The following is a 20,099-nucleotide window of genomic DNA, read 5'->3' as shown; positions in this document are numbered from 1 at the left end:
TCAGCTGGGCCCCCCTGGCTCAGTGTTGGGAGAGGATCGGGTGAGTCACGCCAAGATTTATCGAGCAGGCACTTAAAAAAAAAACCACAGCGTGGATTCAGCCAAGTCACTCACGCCCAATATTCCACTTGTACTGAATACAGCTAAGTACTTCTAAATACAATTATCCTCATTATTCCACGTGTTTCAGTTGTCGGTCAGTTGCACCGCAGAGAAAAGAACAGGACTTTTGAGAAATTAAGGTGCAATCTGTGTGTTGCAAATTAGCGACCAATTTAGATCAAAACTTAGCGTCTTGACTTAAGAGAAATATTATATGAAAAAGAAAGCACCGTATATACTGGATAGTGTGTGTATATATATATATATACTGAATTGGAAGAATAATCAGTTGCAAAAATAGAGGCTGGACCATTATTTTGGTTCTTATTAAAATGTATATGTTTTTTTTTAAATGGTCTGGCAACTTCTAACCTGAGTTTAAGTTTCTCCCTGCCTTTTTGCCCACATTATTCCCACTTCATTGAGCCTGGTTGACTTTTAAAGTTAGTCACAGACACTCCCTATCACGAGGTAAATGAAGGGGGTGGAACAGGAGTGTTGAGAGTATGTGTGTGTGAGAGAGAGAGAGAAAGAACAAAGTCGAGACGGTGTGTATGTACACAGGTGTGACCTGCACACACACACAGACACACACACACACACAGACACACAGACACACACACACACAGAGACAGAAAGGAAGGAAGACAAAGAAAGATCAACTGAGAATAAGTCAGAGACAGGAGGTTGCAGAGAGAGTGCAAGGAGTTAGAGAGTGAAAGTGTGTAACAAGTCAGAGAGAGTGTGTGTGTGTGTATGTGTGAAGTTATAGAGTGAGAGAGGGAGTGGGAGAATGTGAGACTGGACTTGTGCAAAGCGAGAAGACTGACTGACTGACTGACTGAGTGAGTGAGTGAGTGAGTGACTTAGTCAGTAAGTGACAGAGAGGGAGTGAGTGATAGAGGGAGTGAGTGACAGAGAGGGAGTGAGTGATAGAGTGACAGAGAGGGAGTGAGTGATAGAGTGACGGAGAGGGTGTGAGTGAGTGACAGAGGGAGCGAATGAGTGACAGAGTGAGTGAGGGAGTGACGGACAGAGGGAAGGAGTGACAGACAGGGAGTGAGTAAGTGAGTGACAGAGAGGGAGGGAGTGACAGAGAGGGAGTGAGCGACAGAGTGAGTGGAGTGAGTGACAGAGAGGGAGTGAGTGACAGAGGGAGTGAGTGACAGAGAGGGAGTGAGCGACAGAGAGGGAGTGAGCGACAGAGTGAGTGAGTGAGTGAGTGAGTGACAGAGAGGGAGGGAGTGAGTGACAGAGAGGGAAGGAGTGAGTGACAGGCATTAAGAGTTAGGGACAGAGAGGACAGGACACTCTGGAGCATCTCAAGCCCTCTGGCCGTGCAACTATGATGAGCTGGAGGCTGAGTAGCCGCTGAGAAGCGCATCTCCATGGCGGTGGCCGAACTCTACACCAAGGTATCTCTCACTCTCTCCCACTCACTCACTCACTCCCCCCCCCCCCCCCCCACTCACTCACTCACTCCCACTCACTCACTCACTCACTCACTCACTCACTCACTCACTCACTCACTCACTCACTCACTCACTCACTCTCTTCTCTTCTCCTCTTAGACCAGTTCCTTCTTCCTTTTTCCCAACCTGTTAGAAAATAAGTTGGGCAAGATTGCGAGACCTGTCAGCCGGAAATATTTGAAGCAAACTAGTTTTTTTTTTCCACCCCCCCCCCCCCACCCCCCCCCCCCAAAAAAAAAATTAATAAATGTAATTTACTTTTCCTGTGTATTGTTTGAGAGATGCAGTATGTGTTGTTGTTGGTGGTGGCGGTGGCGGTGGTGGGGGAAGAGATTCCCAAATGTCAGGATGCATGTGTGTGTTGTTAAAATAAAGTTAAGGAACCAGATCTGCCTTTCTTTCTTTCTTTCTTTCTTTTCTTTTTGGGTGGGGGTGGGGGGGAAAAAAAGTGCAATTAATTTGACACGTTGCCACTGAATAAAACCTTCAGTAGGTCAATTAAAAGCTGTCCATATGGACTAGATCTTAGAACCTGCCAGCAAAGGCACCTGGTTCTATCACCAGCAACACATACTTGTACATCTCTCTCTCTCTGTCTCTCTATATATATATAATAATAATAATAATCCTTGCATTTGATATAGCGCTTTTCATGTCGGGAGGACGTCCCAAAGCGCTTCACATATATATATATATATTGCAAGGCTGTGTGTGTGTGTGTGTGTGTGTGTGTGTGTGTTTTGTTGTTTGACCTCTTACAAGCAGAGAAGTAGGAATTCACATTAACATTCGAGTTTGCATTGGCATCTGTGTGTGTCTCTCTCTCTCTCTCTCTCTCGTTCTGTCTCTGGGACAGAGAGCTAAAAGTTTCTCTCTCGAGTTTCCAAAAGTTTCTGATCCTCCTCTCTTGAAATCCTTCCTGTCCCTTCTCTTGACTCCTGTATCCCTGTTACTGCCTTCTTTCGCACAACTGCGACTCTCCACCAACTATGCACCGACTTTTGTGCTGTTTCAGAACATGACCTCAATGAGAACTGGATCCAGTAACATGATTTACCTCTGTTCTCTTGCCCAGAATAGATGAAAGTAGATTCTTTCCTCCTCCTCTCGCTCTCTCTCTCTCGCTCTCTCCCCCCCCAACTTCTTTCTCTTTATTGGGTTTTTTTTTTTAAAAATTAAATTAAAAAAAAAAGCGGTTCACGTTGATGAAAATGTTCTTTTTTTGGGGGGTGACTTTGGAGATGTGTGGGTGGGATTTGTACTGTTAAAAGGTGTGACATTAGATTGCTGTTGATTTTTTCTGTCTTTCTTGCCAAATTCTTGTAACCTGGACACCTAATTGTTATTTACAAACAAAGCAGTCAGTTTTTTTTCTGATTCTTTGGACTTTCACAGGGTTTTTCTTTGAAGTATTGGGCAAATTTTTTTTTACTGGAAGTGTTACAATATATAAATTGCACGCTTTAGTGCATGGGGTGGGGATTAAGAGTGAGATTCCACCTGCCTGTAGATTTGTACTTTATTCCGCGCACAATTGGCTGCCTCGTTACACAGTCACTCCACTTTAAAATATATTCTGTGAAGCGCTTTGAGACGTCTCAATGGCATGATAAGGCGCTGTATCAAATGCAAGCATTATTATTATTATTCTCAGCAATTCAAGAGCATGCAAATTATGGACAATTCTTCAATTCTGAGATGTTTTGCAATTTTTTTTAGAAAAAAAACTACAGAAAACAGAGTATCTTATACACAAGCGAACTCTCAACTCTGGGTCATGATCTTTGTATGAAGGGCTTTACCCAGAAAGAGAGATCTTGTGGTGGGGTTCCAGAAACAAATGGTTTGTTGTCGGGACAGATGAACAGAGTTGATTATGATTTAACAGGAAAGTTTCCAAATACCGCCACTCACTTGCTTCTGCTTCTGAACTCTCCAAATCGCTTTGCTGTTTTGGAAAATATCCTAAAACACTTTTTATCTCTTCGACCGATAGGTCTTCAATCACCTTCTCTCCTTTCTCCGCCATTCCCATTCGTAAGTGCTATGTGTCTTTTTTTTTTCTTAAACTAAATGCGTGTTGCGATTGCACGTGGTTTAACCCGCTTTTTATCCCCAATCATCCATGGGATTATTCAGAGGAGACAACTGTAACAATGTTAGAGACACACTGCCTGAAGAGGAGATTAAATGAATATAATTTGGGCACTCCATCCACGACTGTTTGTGGGACGCTGCTGTGCGCAATTGGCTGCCGTGTTTCGCCCACAAAATATACAGTCAATTCACTTTACAGTATACAGCAACTTTGGAGAACGAAAAGGAGGATGCAAAGAGAACTATTGACTCTAGACAAGAAATCTAGCTTTGTAAAGAGTAAAGTGTAACTTGTGACGATAGGGTAAGCAGCAATAAACAGTAACTATTCAAGAAAAGGAACTCAAAGCTAAGTGACCATAAGGTGTCTCATCCAACATTAGAGACTTGAGAAGCAGTAACATAAACTGTGTTATAGAGACGCACACACCTAGAATAGAACAGCCTTGTATTAAAAGAGGGAGTTAACCAAAATAATGAGTAAGACAAATTTATGTCTGTGTTTATAAAAGGTGTATACATACAACATTGCACTGAATAAGTGGGCAATTGGGAGTTTCTGCACATCCCACAAGGTAAATTGTTTGAAGAGTCTTCTTGCGAGAAACAAGAGGGTAAGAGTAGGTTTCTGATGGGTTAACATAGTGATTGGGCTTAGTCGTTAGAGTACGGTATCTATATTTGGGATTAGTTAGCAATGCTGTACTGTCCAGCCTCACAATTCTCCAGGAAGTAAGGTGTCTGGGGATGTGAGGCAGCTGCACAGGTGCAAACATTTGTCATAGAAACGTGGAAGTTTTCACAATGTCATCCTTTTGTATTGATCCTGGTGTCCAGGTCCTTCACGCTTGTCCATTCAACCATTCAGGTGCTTGTCCAAGTCTCTTTGATTATCGGCGGATCGCTTTCTGGGGGTAATAATCCCTCCCCCCAAAAAAACATTTGGTCACTCAATCCACGACTGTTTGTCGGCAATTGGTTGCCACGTTTTCGCCCACAAAACGCACAGTCAATCCACTTTTACAATATATTGTGTGAAGCGCTTTGAGGCGTCTCAACGACGTGCTAAGGCACTATATCAAATGCAAGGTTTATTATATTAGTATCTTGTGATAAAGGTGTGCTATTCTGCCCTACTTTAGCTTCAACCTTCAGGTGTTGCTCAGCTTGTTGTGAGTTTCCTATTGTTATATCCAATTTCCAGCATTTGTGTTTCTCTTCACTTCTCTTTCGAGGGCACTTTTATGGTCAGACTTCTAGGAATCTAATCTCCCCTGCGGCTTGTTTTGAACAGACAAAAGAGAAGAGGGGGAGGCAGTGGGGGAGGAGATATTCCATCAGTATATACAGAAGGGGATTTTCAAGGTATTTTGTAATGGAATTTCACCGTTTATGGAAAAAAAANCATGGACGTGTTTTCTCTGCTTTACAGTACAACAGGGTTTGGATTCCTGACTCCGACAATGTGTGGAAGTCAGCGGAGATCACCAGCAACTATAAGAAAGAATCCGAAGTACTTAATTTGGAGTTGGAAGACGGAACTGTAAGTTGCAAAGACAAAAGTCATCAGTGTTCTGTGCTCTGACCCTGTGTAGATACAAAGCAGTTGTATTAAAACGGTCTTCAAATCATTTACCTGTAAGGTTTTACGCTCTGTAAGTTCCACGATACATTTTGTCCTGGGTCTGGTTGTTTGAATATGCGTTAACGGTGTATTTTTAAAAGAAAAAAACGCACAAAGCATTTTTTCCTCCTTCTTTTAGCCTTAAATTTTAATCTCTGCAACGCCGCAAAAGTTCTGCAGAGAAACGTTCAGTCCAAATGTTCACGCGTAGCCAACTTAACGGGTTTTCATTGAAAACTTTTCGTAATTGGCCTGCAGATGAGCGCTTTTCAGATAAGTTTGAGTAGATGAAAGTCTGCATGGATACCTGTTCGGGGAAATGAACGCCTTAATTCTTCCAAATTATCAAGTGAATGCCATCTGTTAAAACTGTTTGATCAGAAGAGAAAAAAAATTCAAATGACAGTCTGAAAATCGATGGACCCATCTCATCTGTCTGCACTCGATTTGCACTCAGGGATGAACTGACAGCATTCACTGTATAACTGACTGCCCAAAGCATTCCCCTACGGTCAATGTAACTGAAATCAATTGAAAGAGAGAGAGAGCGAGAGAGAGAGGAGGGGAAAACATTAAGATTGATGAAAATTTAAATAATAATACAAATACAATGCAACTTACGTTCATATCGCGCCTTATGCAAGTCGGGAGGACATCCTAAAGGACTGAACAGTTCCGGATGGGTATTTGAGTTGGAGGTGGGAGCCGAGGGCTATTTTTGCTCTTAATAAAGCTCTGAACAGCACCAGTTGGAGGTGGAATTATGCGCCTGGGAAATGATGAGGCTGGTGAATCTGCTAAATGTCGGTTTCCATGGTGATATTGCTTCGACCCACAAGGATTTCTCTTGTGCACCAGGCAATTCTTTACGCTCCAGTGTTCGGAGCAAACACTTTTTTTTTGTACCTCACAGCAAGTGCACTGATGGATGCAGTTCTTCGTATTTCATTGCTGAATAATGCGCTCGCAGGAAGCTGCTATTGTTTTACAATTAGAAGCAGAAACTGGGGGATTATGACTTCAAGGCCCCATGTCGGGACATTGCTCGTAGTCTGGGCGGCCACAGCAATGTGGTGCTGACGGGAGCCCTGCGTTGTCGGAGGTGCCGTCCTTCGGATGAGCCACATGCGAAAGATCACACATGACAAGATCGAACGGAGAAGGGAGTTACTCAATCAAATCGGTCATTCCCTTCACTTGCTGTTTGTGGGCCACTATTCTGCGCGAGTTGGCTACCGTGTGCCATTTACGCAGTCGCTGCTCTTCACGGAAACTTTGTGAAGCTCTTTGAGATGTTATCAACCTTATAGGCCCTATTGACAAATGCAAGGATTATTATTATTGTGTATTATTGTTTATTATGAGTAAAATGTTACAGCTTTAGGTTTCGCCCACAAAATATACAGCAAATTCACTTAACAGTACATTCTGTGAAGCGCTTTGAGACGTCTCGAAAACGTCTCGAAAAAGGCGCTATATCAAATGGAAGGATTATTATTATATTGTACTTATTATTATTCGGTGCAAAAACATGATTGAATGCAGAATTGCGATGACAAATAATAGGCGCACCAAGTTTGAAAGTCTCTATTTGCAAAGAAGAAGTTTCAGGGCCTTGTGCACTTTATGGTTGGAGTCCCAGATATACTCGACCGGTTTCTTTCCAGCTTCTTTAAGTACACTGTGTACCCTTTGTCCTGTCAATACAGTAAATACTGGTCTGACTTCCGTAGTTCCGACCTGCTTTACAGTATATTCTGTGAAGCTGCCAGGCTTTACGAGTTCAGAGAGAAAGGAGTGCGTTCTTACTGCACTGTTGTCTCCTGTTGTAAATGTTAGTATAAAATACTTATTAGGCACAGGAACCCCTTCCAATGTTCAATAGTTGCCAGTATCCAGCTTTAAACAGGCACGGTACGCACTCAACTTCTGATAACTCATCTCTCCAAGCCAAAGAGGACTCAGTGACGAGTTATCAGGAGCGGCGAGTTAGGTATGCGTATAAATTCATAAATAATTGGGTCTGGGATATTGACAGCACGATAACTTAAGTGACAGTTAAACCAGGGTCGAGTTATCAGGAACTTACTGTATTATGGTACAGGTTTGGCAGAGCTGAAGTAGGTTTCTATCTGGGCTCACTTTTTGTTTAATCAATGCAAGTTTATAATTGTACAAATGCTAGCAGCTTCCTGGAATTAGATAAATTATCCCACTGGCTCATTGGGCCCCACCATTGGGTCACTTCCTGAACGTGAAAATAAAATGTTCAGCAGATCACTCCCTGTTACAGCAATGGTTGGGATTTTATGGACACTTCCTCCACCCCCACCCTATCTACTGTGTACATAGTTTGGCCCACAAAATACACAGTCAATTCACTTTACAGTATATTCTGTGAAGCGCTTTGATATGTCTCAAGGACGTGATAAGGCGCTATATCAAATGCAAGTATAATTGTTATTATTTATTGTAACGATAGCAGGGCTCCACTGTAGCGTTTATTGCTAAATAGTAAAGCCATGTGAAATCATTTAATAGCGAATTGAATTCATAATTTCATGTCAGGCCCAGTGTTGCATCCAACAACTAAATATGCAATCAAATCGTTCCTTCCTCAATCTCTAACACTGCAGGAATTTTTTCAACTGAATGGAGATGATCGGAGGAAACATTTTTTGAATTCTTGTGCTTCTGATTTGCATCTCCAAAAGAACACGCCTTTTATTTTATTGATATATAGGCGTTTTGGGTTTCGTGCCCAGCTGCTATCAAAGCTATTTCCTTAACCTGACCATTTCGGATCCGATTCATACGTTATTATTATATTTCATAACTACTTTTCTGGTTGAAGCATTTTTTTGTTTGTTTTTGGAAGTGAAGTGTTTGTCGCCTTTCAATTTCTAGTTCACACCGTCTCGATTTTTCATCATTTAGGAATTACAGTATCCGGTTGATCTGATAAACACATTACTGCCGCCTCTCCGGAACCCTGACATCCTGGTGGGAGAAAATGACCTCACGGCCCTCAGCTACCTGCACGAGCCCGCAGTCCTGCATAATCTCCGAGTTCGCTTCGTGGACTCCAAGCTCATCTACACGTACTGCGGTGAGCGAAGCCATTTTACTCCCCCCCCCCCCCCCACCCCCCTCCACACCCCACTTCCCGATTTCACTTTGCATCCTGTGCAAATTCAGACTTGCCTGTGTTTGCTGTGAGTTACGGCCCTCACCAGTCTCTTTTGCGCTTCTAGGTATCATTCTTGTGGCCATTAACCCGTACAAACAAGTGCCCATCTACGGAGATGCCATCATTCACGCCTACAGCGGGCAGAATATGGGCGACATGGATCCCCATATCTTTGCTGTGTCCGAAGAAGCTTACAAACAAATGGCCAGGTCTGTTCTTTCCACCTGTTGGTTTGGTGTAAGTGCAGGATGCACACCTCGTGAGCAGAGGTTTGGTATTAAAGCCTTTTGCATATGCCATCGCAACTTGGCATCCCAACCATTAATGCCAAATACGGTTTTCCATCGAGAAGAATATTTACAGTAGATGCAATGTAAAGGAAATGCTGCTAATGCGCTGATGAGGAGAATGTTTTTTTTAAGCAGCGAGTGGTTACGATCTGAAATGCACCGCCTGAAAAGGTGGTGGAAGCAGAGTCGATAACAGCTTTCAAAAGGGATTTGGATATATACTTGAAAAGCAAAAAATGTGCAAGGCTATGGAGAAAGAACGGGGCTAATTGGACAGCTCTTTCAAAGAGTCTGCCCAGGCACGATGGGCTGAATGGCCTCCTTTGGTATAGTAAGATTCTATGATTCTGTGAAATTGTATTGAGTATTGAATGAAACCAGTGATTTTTTTTAAACACTGAGGGAAATGCCTTTAAATTAGATTTTTTTTTCCTGGTGGTCTTGTAGTTTGAATTGCTTCTAGGAGTACTTTACCTTTAATGTAACTGTTGTCAAACATAACGATTTGTTTTTTCCTTTATTTACTTAAGATGGATATTGATACCTGTACCGAACCCTAAACGTTTACAGTGTGGTTTTCTGTTTTCCAACATTAGGAACAATAAGAACCAGTCTATTATTGTAAGCGGGGAGTCGGGAGCAGGAAAGACAGTATCTGCCAGATATGCTATGAGGTACTTTGCTACAGTGAGTAAATCCAGCAGCAAAGCGTGTGTTGAAGATAAAGTCCTGGCATCAAACCCGATAACCGAGGTAAGAGGGGCTGAAATCGTGTTGGGAGCAATCTGTAGTCGAGGGAATCGCTCGCCAACCTCACTTATGAGTGTAAAGATTGAGTGAAAGTATTTGTGCGACGCTAAAAAAACGTCCATTTTGCCATCACGTATGTTTTTCTCAACTTCCAGGCGATCGGAAATGCTAAAACTACACGGAACGACAACAGCAGTCGGTTTGGTAAATACACTGAGATCAGCTTTGATAACAGGTATCGAATCATTGGTGCAAACATGAGAACATACCTGCTGGAGAAGTCCAGGGTGGTCTTTCAGGTAAAGCCCGCAATAGGCAAGAGAAAGCACATTGTGGCTGCAAAACCCAACAATGTACTAACTGAACGGAGCACATGCTGATGTGATGACCTAATGTCTGCACATTTTTTTCCAGAAGTTATTGCTTAAAACCTGGAATCAGAAGCATTAATTATTTTCCCTCTCCTCCCCTCCCCTCTGCACTGGGAGACCGAGCCAATTGCTGACCTCTGCTGGTACCAACGAGTTGTATCAGTTTACAATTTTAATTCATTTTCCCAAATGTGGTGAATAAACGTGGCGCAAACCTGCAGACAATGGATGTTTAGCGACCAGCGTTTTTTTTACGTGTTTAAAAAAAAGTTAGAGCGAAGGTTTGCATTCAGTCGAATTCTTTTTCCTAAAGGGAATCGTTCAGAAGTGCAGCTTTAGTTCTTGATCTGCGCTAAGGCCTAACCTGCAGTGTGAGACAAGATATCACTGCGGAGCTCTTGTCCTCTCCCAGCATATTGGCCTACTCTCCCGCCTCTCATTCACTCGCTCACCCACCATGTACCACTTCCATATTTCAAAAAAAAACCAAAGAATCCCTTTTGCCACCTCGTTCGGCTTCTCCACGGAATCTGAAATGGTGTTTCGACAGTATTTCAATCTGAAACCCGATAGTTCGGTGTAGTTAAGGGCACCTCAAGTCACGTTTCACTTGTACCAATTTGATTTTAATTACATTGCAATGTCTGTTTGTTCAACCCAGGCTGAAAATGAGAGAAATTATCACATCTTCTACCAGCTTTGCGCCTCCGCAGATCAGCCCAAGTTCAAGCACTTGAAATTGGGTATGTTTAATGAACGGCTTCTTAACCTTAAAACTCTGTACTACTCTGTTCTACTCTACCAGTCTACACACTCGTCAAAGGAGACATCTGTGCTATAAATACAATGATGACTGTTAGGTTCAATGTAAATTTGCTGTGCGTGGTGGTGGAGGGTAAAACTTTTATTTATTGAACCTATTGTTGATTTTTAGTTTGTTGAATTATTCACAGGTCCTGCAGAACATTTTAGTTATATGAGAATGGGTGGAAATACCTCGATTGACGGCGTTGATGACAGAGCAGACATGATCGAAACCCAAAAAACATTCTTGCTGCTTGGTAAGCAATAATAATAATCCTTGCATTTGATATAGCGCCTCATCCCGTCGTCAAGACGTCTCAAAGCGCTTCACGGGTTATACTGTGAAGTGAATCGACTATATATTTTTGGGCGAAACACGTCAGCCAATTGCGTACAGGATTGTCACGGAAACAATCGTGAATTTTTTTTCAAAAAAATATATTAATTTTAGGTGGTGACGAATGCAAATCACTGTGTTCCAAGTTAAAGCAATTTTTCTTTAAAAAAAAAGGAAAAATACAGGTTATGAATAGCCTGTTTAGGTATGAGAAAATCATTTGTTTCCCACTTTGCGTGTGTCACTTTTCTAATGCTGACAAATAACGACTTGCATTTCTACAACAACAAAATATGTTGACAATATATGTCCATAGCTGACTGTATCCTGTTGTCGCACTGGATGTCTCTATCTAATCTATTTTCATTTGGACAGGCTATATTTAAAATGACGTGTTTGTATTAAATCTGCATCGCTGGGTTACACGCACAGCATTGCGTAATGGCTTGTAGTCTGTAAGTCTGATACAGTGTGTGTATATATACATTTATTTACCGTTTCACTTTCCATTGCGATCACTACAATTTAAAATGGAACCATAATCCAAGGGTTTATTTACAATGCACTGAGCTCAACAGCAACATTTATATGCAGCAAGTTGACCCAGCTTCTTAATCAATTTGGGTTGCATTTGCTTTTCGAGCCAACCGCTGACGATGTTTGCAGTTCCTTCAAGAATGCTTTTTTTTTGAGGTGTCAGCCTGACTCAACAACAACAACAACACTTTACGCTTGTATAGCAGCACCCTTTCACGTCGGAAAGACGCCCTCGGGGGCTGGAGAGCGCTCTCGTCTCTTGAGTCAGAAGGCTGTGGGGTACAAACCCCACGTCAGGACTCTACTCAATCTAGCCAGTACAGTGCTGGGAGAGTCCTTCGGATGAAATGTTAAACTAGCGTCCTGTCTGTGCCTATCTATCTCCAATATATCTCTTTATCTGTTGACATCACAGGTTAATTCAGTGCCATTTTGGACTTCTAATTGGTGAGATCTCCTCATGCTGACACAGAAAGTTTCGATTAAAACTAACCTCTCTTGCAGGCTTGAATGAAGACCTCCAGATTGATATCTTCAAGGTATTGGCAGCAATTCTGCATTTCGGCAATGTAGAAATCAGAGCTGTGAGTGAAGAGAAATCTTCAGTCAAAGTAAGATGTTTCCTAAATCTGCAACTAAAAGATCTGAAAGAGTGTTCGATAGCGGAATCAAGGTGATGTGTGAAGCTGCCGGCTGTTGCAGTACAAAGTTGCTTTGTATACCAATGAGCTCCCAAAATCAATAATAATCATTCGAGGGCTTGGGAAAATCAATAAGCATCTGTGCTTTATTCAGTGCTTCATTTGCCACTCTCTGAAAGGTTTCCCTCACAGGGAGTTAACAGGGATAAGACATCTGTTTGACATGTTGGAAATTGTCCTTCGAAACAAAACGCTCGACTTTTCAACTTGTGCCGTTCATTTGAAATATAGGTTTTTTTTTTAAAAGTGTGAAACTCACAGATCTCGCCAGTTCAAGCACCACTCCTTTTGTGAAACGGTAGCAATACAGTCAGTCTGTTCCTGTCTCCCCTGTTGTCCGTCTGACTGTTTCATGCAAGAGTGAGCTGCTTGGAGTGCTTTGCTACCTTTTTCCATTCTGTGAATTTACAATGAGTAATCACAAGATTCCCGAGATTGGTTTGGATGAAGACGATCCTTTGGCCTATCTGATCTCATCCTCCCAGAACACCCACCCTAACTGTGCCCTGGCCTCAACCACCTCAAACAACTTGTCCTCATTGAATTCCCTCTGAATAAAGAAAAACTTCCCTGGTATCTGTCCTGAAATTGCCCGTTACAAGTCTAAACCTATGTGCTCTTGTTCTTCTGTCTTGGACTCAGACACGGCTACTAGCAATGATATGTAATTTCAAACTTTTTCTCTCTCCTCGCACTCCCACGTTCCTCCCAATCTATTCTCTCCATTCACTCTGACTGTTCCCTCCCTCTTATGGCTGCTTCGAACATATAATTGCCTTATAAATCCTCCCTCAGAACTGGGTAGCCCTACATAGACAAGTGCCCGTCTTCTGACTGTTTCGGGAATTAAGGTTGTGGACAAAACCTTCAGAATGAGGCACATTTGTCAAAAGTTGTCCTAAACCTTTTCTTCGGGAGTTGGTTGTTTTGATGAGTGCGAAACTCGAAATGCAAGGGAACGCAGCTTTAAATGCCGTGTTTATCAAAAAATTTACTTTGCACAGCAACACTGTTCAGGCAGCCACTGCGCTTATTTTAATGGTAAGCATTGAATCCCGAACCGGTTACATTTTGTGCCATTTTCATAATCCTGTGTTTGTTTGTTTCCTCAAACAGGCTGGTGATGCACATCTGAAGGTATTTTGTGAACTTCTCAGCATAAAAACGGAAGAGATAGCTCACGGGCTGTGCCACCGAAAAATCTCCACTACCTCAGATACCGTGATCAAACCTATGACGAAGGCTCAAGCTATCAATGCCAGGGATGCTGTGTCAAAGCACATCTACGCCCATCTGTTCAACTGCATTGTGGAGCGGATTAACAGGGCTTTGCAGTTTGATGGCAAACAATATACATTTATTGGTGTTCTGGACATCTACGGGTAACAACATCAAGCAATGTTCACATTACTTTTCGAATCGAATCGAAAACCCTAAGCTATTTGCACTGATCAGATTTCACCGTGTTTTCCAGAATTAACATATCTATATGTCTGTCCTTTAAGTTGTGTGCAATTTCGTAGAATCACAGAATACTATAACACAGAGGAGGCCATTCGGCCTGTCGTGCCTGTGCTGGCTCTTTGAATAAGCTATCCAATTAATCCCACTCGCTCTTTCCCCGTAGCCTTGCAGATGTTCTCTTTTCAAGTAAATAACCAATTTCCTTTTGAAAGTTATTATTCAATCTGTTGTCTTTGCTGGATACAATGGTAAATAATACAATAATAAATTGGTCATTTTCAATCTACGACTGTTTGTGGGACATTGCTGTGCGCAATTGGCTGCCGCGTTCGCCACAAATATACAGTCAATTCACTTTACAGTATATTCTGTGAAGCGCTTTGGGACGTCCTCCCGACGTGAAAAGCGCTATATCAAATGCAAGGATTATTATTAATGGTTCAAATACCAATAAGATCCTTTTTTTGTTGTTGTTGGTATCCATTTAGGTTTGAAACCTTTGACATGAACAGTTTTGAGCAGTTCTGTATAAACTACGCCAATGAAAAACTGCAACAGCAATTTAACTTGGTGAGTATTTCCCAAGATGTTCCGCGGCAAAGCCAAATCATCTTTATTCATTTATTTATTTATTTATTTTTACATGCACCATTTGGAGTTATCCTCGAGCTGTTTCTGGAGTTGCAATGTTAGTGTTCTAGCAACTTTTTTTCTTCCGAAGGTACGGTCATTGTAATGCCAATAAAACGCTCTGTACATTGTTCTTCAGCATGTGTTTAAACTTGAACAAGACGAATACATGAAGGAGGATATCCCGTGGACGTTGATAGAATTCAACGACAATCAGCCCTGCATTGACTTGATAGAAGCGAAGATGGGCATCCTGGAACTTCTTGATGAGGAGTGCTTGGTAAGAGTTAAATACGACCAACAGCGGGCTTACTGTTAGTGTGCATTCAGGTCTAAGCCGGTGTCTCAACAATCGTGGGAAGTCTGCCAAGGTAGTCATGGTGAGGAGACCATTTATCATTCCATGCTTTCTCTGTTCTTACAGTAGCTGCGAGAAGACCTTCTACCTGGGTCTAGATTTTCCGTCCTTTCGATGAGACATTAAACCAAGGTCTCATCTGCCTGTTTGGGTGGACATTAAAGAAAAGCAACAGGAGTTTCTCCCGGTTTCCTGGCCAACAAATCACCAAATAAAATTGGTCATTCACTCCATTGCTGTGCGCAACTGGTTGCCACGTTTTGCCCACAAAATACAGTCAATCCACTTTACAGTGAAGTTCTTTGAGATAAGCAAATCGCTGCATCAAATGTAAAAACGATTAGTGTTATACAAATGTAAGTGGTCGTGGTTGGTTATCTGTAGTTGATTTTCACAGAAAATGACGGAAGATAATTTTCCTTTTATCTTGTGCAGCTGCCGCAAGGAACTGAGGAAAACTGGCTTCAGAAATTGCACAATAATTTCCTCAATAAAAACCCTCTGTTTGAGAAGCCCAGAATGTTTAGGAAAGCTTTCATCATCCAGCACTTTGCTGACAAGGTAACACATCATCCTACCCATCATGTTTCCAGCTTCCTTGGACTGCGTGTTACATGCCGTCTGTTTGCTAACTCTGTAGGAAAGTCATTAAATCGCACTGTTTCGCTGTGAAATACAAAACCCCAAAACTATTTCTCGGGTTCCTTGTGCAGGTGCAGTATGAAAGTGATGGATTCCTCGAGAAGAACAGAGATACATTGTACGATGAACTGATTAATGTACTGAAGAAAAGTAAGGTTTGTAATCATCCCTGAAATGCAATCAATCACAGCGGAGCCTTAACATTCGATTCAACAAAGTGCGTTCCAGAGCTGTGTCCGTCTTGAGTGTGATTAGTAACCGTGGATAAATCCAGACAGTCAAAAAGTGTTGATTTATCCTTTAAAACGCTAGCAGTTTTATTTATTTAAACTTTTGACCAGCTGCCAATGAACAGTCAAGGTTATGTCACATTTTGGATCAATGCAACCTGGAACGTAGTTACTCTTTAGTGAAATACCAGGTGAAAAAGCTGTACAACTTGTGCAGAACTCTGTATCATTGATGCTGCACAGATGTCATAAGCCGGACACATTGCAAGCCACACATGGTTTAGGATTGAAAATGTTGGTGTAGAGTGTGGTGGAGGAACCGGCGTTTAATATGTGATTGTTGCAGCAGCTATATAAGTAAGCACTCCGAGACCCTGCCCTGTGTGAAGGGCGCTATACAAATACAAGTTTTTGTTTGTTGTCGTAGCTTCTGTACATAGCAACGTACACACCTGCCATGTAATTCACTTGCATGAATCACTGGTCTTCCTCAGCTAAAACTGGGGGGGAGTTTAAGTAGATGATTGACCCAGTGAAAGAAATGCAGCGTGTACGCTGTTTCACAACCTGATTCTGAAGATACCTTTTGAGTCTGGTACAAACTGATACTGTCACAAGTGTCTTGTGAATAAGTAAAACTGGAGGTACAGTATCGATGCGAGGTTCAAGGCCAAATTAAAATTTCATCTTAAAAAGTATGACAATAAAGTCTGTTTTGTTTGTAACCGCACAGCTGAGTCTCCTCGCTGATTTCTTTCAAGACGATGAATCATCGGTTGGTAACCTGAAGCCGCACATTAAGGTCAAGCCAGCCAGGCCCGGGTTCAAGTCTTTCAAAAAACAGCATCGAACTAGTGTTGGGAGTAAGGTATAACTGCGATCTCTCGTCGCTTATCTTTGTGGCTACCGAGGCAGCTCTGCCCCGCGACAAAGTATTATTTACATGTCATATTTTCGCCCACAAAATGCACAGTCAATCCACTTTACAGTATATTCCATGAAGCGGTTGGCGACGTCTCAACGGCATGATAAGGCGCTGCATCAAATGCAAGGATTATTAATATTACTATTATTATTTAAGCGCTCCGGGATTCTACCCTGCGTGAAGGGTAAGTGCAAGTGGTTATTGTTGTACAGCAAAAATGCCTCGCTAGGCACGTCAAACTCGTTACGCTTTGTTTCGCAAACAGTTTCGTAATTCCCTGCACCTGCTGATGGAGACTCTCAATGCCACAACACCTCACTACGTGCGTTGCATTAAGCCGAACGATTCCAAGCTTCCATTCGAGTAAGTTCTCTTACTTCGCCAATGCAACTCTCGGAATGCGTTTTATTAGGGTTCTGGACGAAAGGAGCGAATGGAGAGGGGTTGGGAGGGGAAGGACTCCAATCTTTATAACATTAAATCTTTTGCCAAGAGAAACTTTGCAAGCTTTTATTTTCAGGTACGACTCCAAGAGAGTTGTTCAACAGCTGAGAGCCTGCGGCGTCTTGGAAACTATTCGGATCAGCGCCCAGAGCTATCCGTCCAGGTAAACCCGAGCGATTTATCTTTAAGCAGCAGTTTACATTTTTAACGCAAGCGTCCAAGCCTTTGACTGTGTGTCGTCGTGTTTCAGGTGGACGTACTATGAGTTTTTCAGCCGTTACAGGATTCTGATGACGCAGCAAGATCTTGCGACAACTGAGAAAAAACAAATCTGTAAACAGGTTTTGAAACGGTTAATTCAGGTAAATCCAGATGATTTTAATAGGGAGTTGTGAATATGAGCAGTATTTTCCAGAACCACCGATCCGGCACAAATGCAGCACTGAAAATTGGTTTCTTGACTTATTTTGCAAGGGGGAGAGACATATTTTTTCAGAATGTGGGTGAACTGCAACATACAGAAAAATGGGCATTCGGACATTATTCCGAGCTCAAGGAGCCATATATGCATGTGCCTTCTGCTGCCCATATAGGTGGTCAGTTTAATTACAAAGAAGCTAGTAATTCACTGATTCTTTTTACAGGGATCTCTTAGAACCAAAAGTTAGTCAATTCTGATTTACCACTGAATTGCAGTGAAAAATATGCGCCAGCTGTAATTTTACAATATGTGCTCTTTAAAAGTGCCTTTCGCAGTCTGAAATCTACTTCGTGTAACTTTTATACAAATTATGAGCTCCCAAGTGTTTTATGTTGGACCTTTACTTTGTGTCAGTGAATCAGATAATCCCTCCAAAAATAATAATAATAATAATAATAATAATTTGGTTACTCAATCCACGACTGTTTGTGGGACACGGCTGTGTGCAATTGGCTAATGCCACAAAATACATACTCGATTAACTTTACAGTATATTCTGCGCTAAGGCGCTGTCTCAAATGCAAGGATTATTATTATAATCCAAGCGCAGTGTTCTACCTTTTGGTTGTGTCCTTTTGACACTGTAAACGAGTCAACACAATGTGCACCACTTCCCTCCCTCCGAAGGACCCAAACCAGTATCAGTTTGGCAAAACGAAGATCTTCTTCCGAGCTGGCCAGGTGGCTTATCTGGAGAAGCTGCGAGCAGACAAACTACGAGAGGCCTGCGTCACCATACAGAAAAACCTGCGTTGCTGGATCCACAGGAAGAGATACCTTCAGCTGAGAGGAGCTGTTATTCTTATGCAGCAGTATGTGCGTGGGAAAAGGGCTGTTCGGTAATTACGTTGCCTTGATTTACACCTCTGGAACGTCTTCAAATTACCAGTCGCGCACAGGTTGACGGTTGTTAGCAATGTTACCCATGCAGACACTGCGATATTTCCTTCCGTGGGTAAAATCAATCCAGATGCATCTATTTGCGGCCTATTAATGCCATCAAAAATCAAACCCCGACCCTCTCTATCAGATGGGGCTTAAATTGCTGTGGAGCACCTCTAAAGCAGTGACCCATCTCGTGAGTTAGATGGCATCGTTTCCCACCCGTTAGCGTTAAGAGGTCAATCCATTGTTAATTAGTTTTAAAGTCTTAATATTTGCAGCAACACAAAATGTTCAGCTGTTACACAAAATGGCATTTCAGCAGGCAGAGAGGAGCTGAGCTGTTGATAAATGCTGTGAGCAACCGAAATACGGGTCTCAAATAGACCCAATGTAACCCAATTAAAGATGAATTAATTTCACTGCCGATCGATTGATTTCCACGGGTAAAATTTCGTCGTTGCCGTCGGAAATCGCGCGACGTGGTGGTTATTTTTGTGGCGACGATCTTCAGTGTTACTCTTAATCTTAATTTTCAAGCCATGTGGTGAGTGCCACGGCCATCAAGCACGCCTGGGCTGCTGTTGTCATCCAGAAAAACTGCCGAAGGTTCTTGGTGCGTCGCCTGTACCACCTCATTCTCTTGGCTACCGTTATCATCCAGTCACACGTCCGGGGCTGGTTAGCAAGAAAGCAGTTTAAGAAGGTAAAGCTTTGAATGAACGTCAAACTCCAAGCCAGCTGCAGATCGCTAGGATAGTCCTGTAGCGTATTGCTTAGCCCGCTAGCCTCGCCAGCGAGAGGACCCGGGTTGGATTCCCGAACAGGGCAAAACCTTATAATCCTCGCGTTCGATATAGTGCTTTTCAAGCTTTTTTTTAGACGTCTCAAAGCGCCTAAGCAACCTTGGGTAAGTCTCCTTACTCCATACGCTTCTGTTTACCCAGCAGTGAGTTGGAACCTGGTTGTTTGGTGGATCGCTTTCCGCGGGCTGATAATCCCTCCCCCCAAAATTTGGTCACTCACTCAAACCACGACTGTTTGTGGGACCCGCCGTGTGCAATTGGCTGCTGCGTTTCGCCCACGAATACACAGTCAAATCACGCTACAGTATATTCTGTGAAGTGATAGGATACGTCTCAACGATGTGATAAGGCGCTGTATCAAATGCAAGGATTATTATTATTGTGTATAAGGCATAACCAAACCGAGAAATATCTTTCCGAAACAGAACCAATTTGTACTCACTATTAGTATGCGGTGGGTGCGAAAGAGGACTATTTGGGCTCTGGTCCCCAGAAGCCTCAATCCTGTTAGGAACTTTTGTGCAACTTTGTTGAACCTTTTGTCTTAATTGGCACAGATGCTGCAAGATCAGAAGGCATTAATAATTCAAACGCACGTGCGTGCCTGGTTGGCAAGACGCAGGTACCAGAGCATCCGCCGGTTTGTTTTGAACATCCAGCTGTCCTACAGGGTGAAAAATCTGCACAAGAAATTGGATGAGCAGGTGACGTACACAGCAAAGCAGCGCACCGATGGAAGGGGCAGAGAGGGTTGGGAGAAGAGTTATTGTTAAAGAGTATTTCGGTGGATTTGCCACCTGATTAACGCGTTCCCTGTCACTTGGCCAACTTTAGCGTTTAACGCTGAACTTCTGTGATACTCTAGGCCCCAAATTCCACCCAGTCTTCGCCTACGAAACCGTCTTGTCTTTAAAAGGTTGAGCTTGCATGGAATTGTGGAGAATCTTTAACTTCATCTTAAT

General features: G+C 42.5%; 1 protein-coding gene across 1 annotated transcript in view; it reads left to right on the top strand.

Moving 5' to 3' along the window:
* The first annotated feature begins 1,327 nt into the window (after positions 1-1,327).
* Positions 1,328-20,099, top strand: part of myo5c (myosin VC) — a 32,733-nt gene continuing 13,961 nt past the window's right edge. Inside the window, exons 1-21 of the mRNA XM_007906139.2 lie at positions 1,328-1,517; positions 5,104-5,214; positions 8,233-8,404; positions 8,550-8,694; positions 9,372-9,528; positions 9,681-9,824; positions 10,558-10,639; positions 10,850-10,957; positions 12,079-12,185; positions 13,392-13,657; positions 14,228-14,309; positions 14,509-14,649; positions 15,163-15,288; positions 15,441-15,524; positions 16,333-16,467; positions 16,790-16,887; positions 17,045-17,131; positions 17,219-17,330; positions 18,077-18,288; positions 18,872-19,037; positions 19,695-19,841. Coding sequence (XP_007904330.1) covers positions 1,491-1,517; positions 5,104-5,214; positions 8,233-8,404; positions 8,550-8,694; positions 9,372-9,528; positions 9,681-9,824; positions 10,558-10,639; positions 10,850-10,957; positions 12,079-12,185; positions 13,392-13,657; positions 14,228-14,309; positions 14,509-14,649; positions 15,163-15,288; positions 15,441-15,524; positions 16,333-16,467; positions 16,790-16,887; positions 17,045-17,131; positions 17,219-17,330; positions 18,077-18,288; positions 18,872-19,037; positions 19,695-19,841 — 2,709 coding nt within the window. The 5' untranslated portion in view covers positions 1,328-1,490. The remainder of the gene's footprint in view (positions 1,518-5,103; positions 5,215-8,232; positions 8,405-8,549; positions 8,695-9,371; positions 9,529-9,680; positions 9,825-10,557; positions 10,640-10,849; positions 10,958-12,078; positions 12,186-13,391; positions 13,658-14,227; positions 14,310-14,508; positions 14,650-15,162; positions 15,289-15,440; positions 15,525-16,332; positions 16,468-16,789; positions 16,888-17,044; positions 17,132-17,218; positions 17,331-18,076; positions 18,289-18,871; positions 19,038-19,694; positions 19,842-20,099) is intronic.

The sequence above is a fragment of the Callorhinchus milii genome, unplaced genomic scaffold, assembly GCF_018977255.1.
Source record: "Callorhinchus milii isolate IMCB2004 unplaced genomic scaffold, IMCB_Cmil_1.0 Scaffold26, whole genome shotgun sequence".
Taxonomy (NCBI): domain Eukaryota; kingdom Metazoa; phylum Chordata; class Chondrichthyes; order Chimaeriformes; family Callorhinchidae; genus Callorhinchus; species Callorhinchus milii.
The sequence above is the reverse complement of the archived record's forward strand: the minus strand, read 5'-3'. Positions and strand labels throughout refer to the sequence as shown.